General features: G+C 55.8%; 2 protein-coding genes across 2 annotated transcripts; both read left to right on the forward strand.

Annotated features, from left to right (window-relative positions):
• Positions 1-1207: 1207 nt before the first annotated feature.
• On the forward strand, positions 1208-5998 carry HOS4 (the record flags this gene model as incomplete). The annotated part of the gene is made up of 3 exons (XM_032024995.1): positions 1208-5129; positions 5181-5410; positions 5462-5998. The coding sequence occupies 3 exons, from the start codon at positions 1208-1210 to the stop codon at positions 5996-5998; spliced, it is 4689 nt and encodes a 1562-aa protein (XP_031878381.1).
• A 972-nt stretch (positions 5999-6970) lies between these two features.
• On the forward strand, positions 6971-8796 carry RBG1 (Ribosome-interacting GTPase 1; the record flags this gene model as incomplete). The annotated part of the gene is made up of 7 exons (XM_032024994.1): positions 6971-6991; positions 7079-7099; positions 7329-7611; positions 7697-8225; positions 8353-8461; positions 8555-8675; positions 8777-8796. The coding sequence occupies 7 exons, from the start codon at positions 6971-6973 to the stop codon at positions 8794-8796; spliced, it is 1104 nt and encodes a 367-aa protein (XP_031878435.1).
• Positions 8797-9725: the final 929 nt, after the last annotated feature.

Consider the following 9725-nt stretch of genomic DNA (forward strand, 5'->3'; position numbering starts at 1 on the left):
CAAGCCGGGCAAAGTCTCGTTTGAATGGTCGGTCAGGCCCTGTTTTGAATTGAAGGGAAATTTGGCAGGCTGGCAGCCAGGGTCGGTCAGGAGAGCTGCTGCGTGTTGCTGCTGCCTCTGCTGGTCGTGGTCTAATGCAGCGTGGCAGCGGATTCGAGGTAAGGCACTTTTCAACTTGCATAACAGCATGCGCGGTGTGCAGCTGCAAACTGCAGACGGACGGGAGAGGTAGAGGGAGACGAGGCAGCAGGCTGGCAAGTGGCAGAACTTTCCTAGCAGTCGGGTGAGATTGAGCACACACGACACGGCAGTCCCGTCCGCTATCTTGCCGTATCTCTCTGAAGCAAGGTGGCTGCCGGGACTGCTGCCAGGTTGTATCCTGTTTAGCTTGGCTAGTGCGGGCTGGGGGATACTTGATGATGCAGCAAAGCGATGCAGCATCTACAAGTACCTCGAATCGAGTACGTAGTTTCGTCCTCGTGTGCCCACCCAAGTCGGCCGTCAGGCTGCCACAAATTGTGCAGGCACACACACTCACACACTCACACTGCCACTGCCACAGAACCGACACGACTGACTGCCATTGCGCTACTCTACCGCTTTTCTGCCTGCCTTGGTACTGCTTGCTGGCCGCCTTGCTGGCTGGTGCTCCTTCGCTGTCTGTTGTCGTTAGCACTACTGCTGCTGCTGCTGCTCCTCCTCCTATCCTATCCCAAGCGTCCCCCGTCGGGTCCAATCAAAGAGGTGGCGATCAGACTTTTTGACTCTGAAGACTCTCGCGGCCCCATTTCCACCTTCAGCCAAACCGATCGAAGCGTCAAGCGTCACCAAGACAGCCTTTTCCAGCATTTCCACCCACGCCCGCGTCCATCGAACCACACGCATCATTACTCCGGCCAGGCGCTTCCTTTGTTTTTTTATTTCCTTTATCGTCTTCGTGAGCCGGTTTTACGACACTTCCGACCCCGACACCGCACCGCTGCCCCGTCAGTCGCCAACACACCGCGCCCCCGTGACTGACCTGGCCACTTTCTCTTAGGGGCGTTTCTCTTTGGCGACCGAGAAGCTGCTCCGCTCCGTCCACCCGACCGCGATTTCAATCAGTCAACACAACACCAATTCGCCCACGCCCTCACTTTTCTCTCACTCGTGGCCGACCTTTGGCCAGGATGGTGCTGGCCAGTTTTTCGACCTTCAGATAAATGATATGGATGCGCAGAATGCTGCCGGGTCCGACAAGCCGAAGCCCGTCGCTGCTGCGGAGAAGCGACTGGGCAATCACCAGCCTGACGAGTCCAAGGAGTCCACCAACAACAAACCAAAGAGCGCCGACGAGTCCATCAAATCTCCGCCCGTCCTTCCAAAGGACGTCAAGCCCAGCGTAATCGTATCTCGCGCGCCTCCTGCTGCCGACGACGCTCCCGCCGAGAAAGACTCGGATGCCGAAACCATCGTCTTACCCGGTAAGGATGGCTACTCGCCCTCCAAGGCGAGAAAGGTAAAGCACGAGGATCGCAGCGACGGAGAGCCCCAGGTCCCCCGCAAGATTCGTGATGCCAGTGCCGCCAGGGACGCCGACAAAGACAAACCCGTCAACCCTCCCCGTTTGCTGTCTGAAGGAGCATCTTCGTTGGGCTTGAAAAAGAAACGCCTCCATGACCAATCCGCCCGAAGTAAAGATGGCTCCAGCGGCCTCAGCTCGGCTCCTGCTTCTCCCCCAAGACGTCGATCTGGTAACCATTCCGACTCCGACACGGGTGCTGACCGTAGGAAATCTCCCAAGCTGTCCATGAAAGACCGAGCCAAATCCACCGATCGGACACTTACTCACAAACGCAAAGCTCCCAAGGCAGACTCGGAGGACGAGGCCGAGAATCGCAAGGCTCGACGACAACGTATTTCTGACGCCGGGGCTGATTCTCGACCGATCCGAGCCCCCAGGGAACACAAGATGTCTTCTTCCAAGAGAGAAACCGATGGCCACTCAGGATCTCGTACCAGATCCGTATCTCCCCACAACCCACGTGCCCACCGACGGAGTATTTCGACGCAGCTTCCTGCAAACTCGTCAAATGGCCTGAGCTACAAGAAGAAGCGTTTGCCTCCCCCGCTCCAGTCCACCGACTATCACTCGGATGAGTCTTCAGCGAGCGGCAGCCCTCACCCCCGGAGCTCCAAGCTACGGAATCTCTCGACGCCCGCCACTGCCGAGTCAAACATGTCACCTGCCAAAATTGCGCCACACAAGAAACATCTTGACGCTCACGGCCAAACGTTCCTCGCTAGAGCTTGTGCCAGGGGCGAGTACGACATTGCAAAGCAACGACTCGGTGAGCGACCCGAGGACCTCAATGTTGCCGATTATGCGGGAAACACGCCACTTCAAATCGCCGCAATTAATGGGTACGAGGATATTGTGAAGCTTCTCATCGACGCTGGATGCAACCTGGATTGTGTAAATTATGACAAGGACACACCATTGCTCGACGCTGTTGATAATGGCCACCTCGGAGTCGTGAAGCTCTTACTGAACGCGGGTGTCAACCCGCGGAAAGCCAACGTGAGCGGCGAGGAACCTCTCGACAGAGTCAGCGACGACCTGGACAATGCAGCCGATTTTCGTGCCGCACTCATCGAGGCGAAGTCTAGACAAGGCGAACGACGACGCACATCTGAGGACCATCATTCTGTCGACCACCAGGATACTCGGTCATCACTCGGCCCCGATAGCCCGCGACGGTCACCTGCCCCTTCTTCATCTCACGCCAGCGGTCGGCGGGCCGGTACTGTGAGGGCCACCAAAACCAGCAACTACTTATTGTACATGTCCCTCGATGATAAGACACTTCGGCAGGCAGCCGCTAAGGGCGACGAGGAGACTGTTACAAGAATCCTCCAGGTAAAGGATGGTTGCGACGATTCCGAAGCGATGGTAGCGGCTGCCAGGGGTGGGCACGAAGTAGTTATTCAGCTACTTTTGGCATTGGGTGGCGCAAACCCAGACCCTGCACCGGTGCAAAGTACCAATATGCCGTCAGAGTTCGCGACACCTATGCTAGCCGCGATAGGCCAGGAGAATATCAAGGTGGTTAGGTTGCTCTTGGACCAGGCAAACTTTGATCCCACACGTCGATTCAAGGGAGAAACCTACTACGAGATCGCGCGACGCCGACAAGGCACAAATTGGAAAGACGAGGAGCACATGCTCAAGGAAGCTTACGATGCGTACAGGAAGTCGCATCGTGATATTTCCAAGACCAAGTCTCCGAACAGACGGGAGCGTGAGAGAGAACGGGAGCGGGAGCGTGAGCGTGACCGAGACCAAGACCGGGAAACCAAGCGCCAGGGCCGCAATGAACTCAAAGACGAAGCCCGAGCGCACAAGCGCAACCTTTCTAGCCCTTCACGCGACCCGGAGAGTCGGAAGAAAATCTCAGCGAATCGTAACGTCACCAGTCCAAAGGAAAAGCGTCGGTCTGATTCATTTCACGACGACCAGACATCACCCAAGCGCGGTCCTGGCCGGCCTAGAAAAGAAGACCGTGTTCCGACCATTGCAGTTTCTGACAGAGAAGCATCACCTGCGCTGTCACAAAAGCAATCCGCCAAAGCAGCGAAGCGCGCCGAGTCTGACGTTGCTGCCATGTCGTCGGAAGGGGAGGCTGTCAAGCCGCGGAGGAAACTCATTTCTAAGGGCGAGCTTCGCGGCGAAAGGGAAAAAAACCGCCGCGCTAGCATGGTTTCGACCACCTCTTCTCTGAAGGACCCCTCAAGCCCACGCGATCCGAAACACGACGACCATCCCGAGAAGCCGAAGGGGGAACCCTTGTCAGAGAAGTACCACGATCGTACAAAGGCTCTCAAGAGGGACGAGTCTAGGGATCGACTCTCTGTTTCCGGCGATCATTCTGCTAAGCGGCACCGATCAAGCGTCACGCCGCCGCACTCGAGCACTGGGGAGAAGGAGGACGGTGAGGTGCCGACGAAGAGGCGGCGGCTCGATGTGGATGGCAAGGAACGCCGGCCGAAGTCGACAGCATCGCCAGACGACCCGCACAGGCTATCGCGTGAAGCACCTCCTCGATCGAAATCGAATCTCAGGGACCACGATGACAGCGACCGCAGGCCCCATAAGAGCAAGTCAGATTCTGACGGGCACAGGAGGGAATCCGGAAAGTCCAGCAACAGTGATAAGTCGAGCATACACGTTAAGTCTGAAGATGTCGATATCGAAATGCTAGACGCATCAGATGTTAAGGATGTCGAGGAGCCGGAAATTCGTGTGAAGAAGGAACGTGGCGATGACGACAAGAGACGCCAAGAGGAGAAGGAAAGACGCCGTGAGGAAAAGCGACAAGAGGAGCGGAAGCGCCGTGAGGCTGAAGCCGAGGAAGCACGCAAGAAGGAGGAAGAGCGGCGACAGCGTGAAGCTGAGGAGAAGAAGCGGGAGGCCGAGCAGAAGAGACGCGAGGCTGAACAAAAGGAGCGAGAGGCCGAGGAAAAACGACTGAAGGAGGAGGAGGAGGCTAAGCAGCGCGAGGAGGAGCGCAAACGCAAGGCCGAACTCGAGAGAAAGCGTCAGGAGGAAGAAGAGAGACAACGCCGGGAGGCGGAGGAGAAGAAGAGGCGCGAAGAGGAGGAAAGACGCCTGCGCGAGGAAGAGGAGAAGAAACGCCGCGAAGAGGAAGAACGCAAACGAAAGGAAGAAGAGGCCCGGAAGCAGCGTGAGGAGGAGGAGAGGCTTCGCAAAGAACAACTTGAGCGTGAGGCTGCAGAGGAAGCCCGCCGTCTCCGCGAGGAGGAAGAGCGCAAGGAACGCGAGCGCAAGGAGCGTCAACAGCGTGAGGAGATGGAGCGCAAGCGTGCGGCTAAGGAAGCCGAGCAGCGCAGAATCCAGCAAGAACAAGAACGTCTGCGACTTGCGAAGCTTCCTCCTCTCCTCCGTTGGCTCGACGGTTGTTCGAACCCCAAGACTCCTGAGCTGGCGGCCAAATTCAAGCACATGCAGGGTGTGCGGTTCGACACCATTCGCCCACAGGCCACAGGCTCGCCCGATGGCAGAGAGCAATGGATACTCAACACTCATGCCGCTTTGCTTCTCGGCGAGAAGGACCTGACTTTGTCGAGATGTACGTATCCCACTCACGTCTTGATGTACTTCACTCACTAACAAACTCTAGATACCGCTTGGGAACATATTCCTGTCTCCGATCTTGCCAAGAAAGTTATCTGGAGACTCGAAGCTGACCGATACGCATTGATTACCGACAGTCTCTACGAGCTCGGCACTGGTCTACCAGACTACTACGGCGAAGGCCAGGACCCTTTCAAGATGAATTATCGTCTCAAGGAAAAGCTTCGCGGAGAGGCCCGAGAGAAGTTTTTGAAGTTGGACATGTTCTTTGTCAAGGTAAGGGACTCGTTCAGGCAGTTACTTTGCACGATGCTAACGCCATCCTAGCTATCTGACTTGATGTTCATTGTACCAAACGTTCCTCACCTCCGGAGTCTGAAACTAAGCGTCGAGTACCGCGAACTTCCCGAAGATGAGGCCCAGTTGTACGGATGGAAAGTACCGCAAAAGTGGAAGCAAGACCCTGATGCAGACCGGTTCTACGGTTTTGCGCCGAGGAACAAGTACTACGTCGACGGTATCATGGTCGAGGAGCAGAAGCCTGGACTGTCTGCGACAAGCAGCACACCTTTCCCCGAGAAGCGGGCCCCTCGCAAGGGACTGCAGCAGATCTTTCCTGGCGACCCAGATTATGCTCGCCTTTGCAAAGAGCAAGGGCTGGAGCACCTCTTGAACGGCACCAAAACCCCGGCGCTACCCAACGGCGGACATCTTTCGCCGAGGAGTCAGTCGAATGCTACCGAGACATCGGCTGAACCCGTCAATGGCACCCAAACCGCTTCTTCTGCGCCCGCGCCTCTGTTTACCGAGGCGAGACCTCTCCCCAACGGTGTCAACGGCGTTTCGACGTCAGGATCCAGCTAAGCTGGGTTCATCTTCGCGAAATAGAGTAACGGGTCACACTTACTTAATATACGAATGCAACCTTTCCTGTCGCAAAAACCACCCCCGGTGACGATATGGACCAGCATAACTGCCGAGAGGAACCCTAGACGGAGCTTCCAATCACAATTCAGGGCGACACCTAAGCCGGCTGCCTCCAGTTGGGTTTTCTACATGTTATGAACAGAGATAAACAGTGCTCGGCTATATTTCACCTAGCCGAGTGGACGGCAAGAGGATTCTTTGCGGATCAGTCTGCAACAGTACAGACTGCGATGCCACTAGCTTCAGTTGCTTTTGGATGACGGCTACAATTCAACGCGACCAACCCCTTTTACCAGTATCATATAACGGAAAAAAAGGAAACCAGACCTGCAGTGGGCGGTCTGTGCGATTCATGGGTCGGAGGGTATGGAATGATGGGTCGGGTTTCCAGGCGAGACGTAGATAATGAAACAAACTGTTCAAAAAACAAATGGAATATCTCATGTGATCTTTCATCTGCTGTCGCAAACCCGAAGCAGATTGAAACTAATGATAAAATTCCGCGAAAAAGGAAAATACGCAGGGAATAAAGATTTTCCTATGACTCGAGTCGTGAGTGTGAGGCCCAGACACTGACATCACCGACGTGAGAGAAATTGGCCCAAAGAAAGCCCAAGAAAAAAACCGGCCGGCAAAACCCGCGCCCCGCCAAAACTTTGACACCGCCCTCGAAAACCCCCGCCATTTGCCCACAACGATCACACTGCCATCACCAAAGGACCTGAACAGGGCTGCAGCAGCCAACCGAACGAAAACGCCCCTCGTCATTGCAAACGAACGGCGACGACGACAAACACGACGACGGCGAGACGTACATTTAGGACCCGATAGACAAAGCAGCCAACGGCGGCTGATACGACCTGATTTTGGAAACACACCACGTAGAGCGAGTCTGGGAATACCGTCATCATGTCGACGACGGTGGACAAGGTATGCGCCAACACCATAGCTAATCCCCGTCTATGAACACGTCGAGAGAGGTAGTGAGTCAATTGCTAACGCGACTTTTGTATGCAGATCAAAGAGATCGAGGCCGAAGTACGTTCCAACTTCCCCCATTCCCCCTACACCCCACGATCGATACGTTGCCCTCATGGCCTACACATGCGTCGAATCCGAGGAAACGAGTTCATCCCCGAGGCGCATCGCGATCCCAATCACATCTGAACCTCCACCGCAGCCAAAGCTCATCCACCCAAATCGAAACCATGATGCCGTCCTCATGGACGGATGACCAGCAGCAGGGACTGACAGTGCAACACAACAGATGGCCAAGACTCAAAAGAACAAAGCCACATCCTTTCACTTGGGCCAGCTCAAGGCGAAGCTCGCCAAGCTCAAGCGCGAATTGCTGACCCCGTCGAGCGGTGGTGGTGGCGGTGGTGCCGGCTTCGACGTCGCGCGTACGGGTGTAGCCAGTATCGGCTTCATCGGCTTCCCCTCGGTCGGAAAGAGTACGCTCATGAGCAGGCTGACGGGCCAGCACTCCGAGGCTGCCGCGTACGAGTTCACGACCCTTACCTCCGTGCCGGGTCAGGTTACCTACAACGGTACGTCGTCTCTGCTGGCGGATTCATTGCGCCGAGGGCAGGCTCCAACGACTCCCCTCCAAATCAAGATACTAACGCATCACAGGTGCTCCTCTTCAAATCATCGATTTGCCCGGTATTATCGAGGGAGCAAAGGACGGTCGTGGACGTGGTCGTCAGGTCATTGCCGTGGCCAAGACGTGCCATCTCATCTTCATCGTGCTGGACGTCAACAAGCCCCTGACAGACAAGCGCGTCATTGAGACGGAACTCGAGGGCTTCGGTATCCGCATCAACAAGTCGCCTCCGAACATCACCTTCAAGAAGAAGGAAAAGGGCGGTCTCAACATCACCAGTACGGTGCCCTTAACGCACATCGACCACGACGAGATCAAGGCCGTCATGAACGAATACCGTATCAACTCTGCCGATATCGCCATCCGATGCGACGCCACCATTGACGACCTCATCGACATTCTCGAGGCCAAGAGCCGTAGTTACATCCCCGTCATCTACGTCCTCAACAAAATCGACGCCATCAGTATCGAGGAACTCGACCTGCTGTACCGTATTCCAAATGCCGTACCAATCAGTTCCGAGCACGGTTGGAATATTGACGAGTTGATGGAGGCTATGTAAGGATTCCCTGTATGATCCTCGCCCGGATAGTGCCCCGGCGGCACAATCAGCGGCGGCAGGGATCTCCCCAAACTTCAAAGGCTGGCGCGGCGCAATGGCTAACAAACCCCGTTTCGCGTGTAGGTGGGAGAAGCTGAACCTGGTTCGCGTATACACGAAGCCCAAGGGCCGTTTACCCGACTATTCCCAGCCCGTCGTCCTTCGGTCGAACCGGTGCACAGTGGAAGACTTTGTGAGTAGTGACCCGTCAGGGGGAAACCCCACGAGCAGCATTCCCGTCCGGGAGAAGGTCGATAGCGTTCTCTGGTACTGACGAAATTTCCAGTGTAACCAAATCCACAGAAGCATTCTGGAGCAGTTCAAGACGGCCGTTGTGTATGGCAAGTCTGTCAAGCATCAGCCTCAACGCGTCGGTCTGGCCCACGAGCTAGCTGACGAAGATATCGGTACGGCTGTGCCCCTTTACCCTGCGTTGGAGAACAAGCCGCATCCTTGTTCGGCGAGACGCTGGAGGAAGCAAACAATGCTAACAATCGATGACCTGCAGTTACAATCGTCAAGCGCTGATCAAGGCGGCAACGAGAACAATCGCGCACGACAACCATTGTCGTCAAGCCCATTCCCGGCCGGAGGTGCCGACGGCGTTGGTGGGAAAGCCACTTGCCTCTTTCCTCTCCAGAGAAGAAAACACCATCTGGACCCTGAGGTCCTTTTTTGCTCGCGCGATCTCACTCGACTCCCGACACCATGGGATCGTGGACGAAACTCAAATATTCCAACAAATTAGTGGCATGTACTAACAACACGCGGGCGTACCGGAAAAGCCGGGACACGGGCTACCAATTGCAACTTTGAAGCTTCAGTCAAATCAGGGCAGGGCTGAACGGCCTGCGGCGTGTGGGCGCGACCGCAAACAGTCAGTCTTTGACAGCGGCGCCAAGGGCATCTCACCTTGCGGCCGAGATGAGAGGCACGTTTGGGTCAGGCAAAAAATGTCGTTCTAGCATCATAGAATACCAAGAGAATTGAATGAAAAAGGGGGCCGGAGACCTGGCTTGCGGAATGAGTGTCTCAGTTGAAACGGCGTCTGGCGGATAACGTCTCCATATTTTCCAAGTCTCCTGAGAGGAATCTTGAACTGCCATGCGTGTGTCGCAGTCACACATGGCGTCGGTCGTCGGGCAACGTGCCGTCTCTCAAGCAGGCTTTTTCTTTGGCCGTCGCGGACAGCCCTGCATCCACCGCCGTCACAGTTCGTCGTTGTCGTGGCTCTCGCATGCGACGCCGTCTCACCCATCGCGATTATGACGCAGTCGGTGGTGCTTCAAGATGATGGACAACGGTTTCTACCCCACATGCGCCACCATCTGAAGTTGCGGTCCAAGAGATTGAAGCAAATCGTGGACGACATGCATAGCCGAGGGCCTCTCGTTCTGCGGCCGAAAGTTTCCCAGCAGAAGCGTGGGATGCATGCTCTGGTGTCTGCAAGAGGGCAG

The sequence above is a fragment of the Colletotrichum fructicola genome, assembly GCF_000319635.2.
Source record: "Colletotrichum fructicola Nara gc5 chromosome Unknown KSG_Nara_v1_contig04, whole genome shotgun sequence".
NCBI classification, from domain to species: Eukaryota; Fungi; Ascomycota; class Sordariomycetes; order Glomerellales; family Glomerellaceae; genus Colletotrichum; species Colletotrichum fructicola.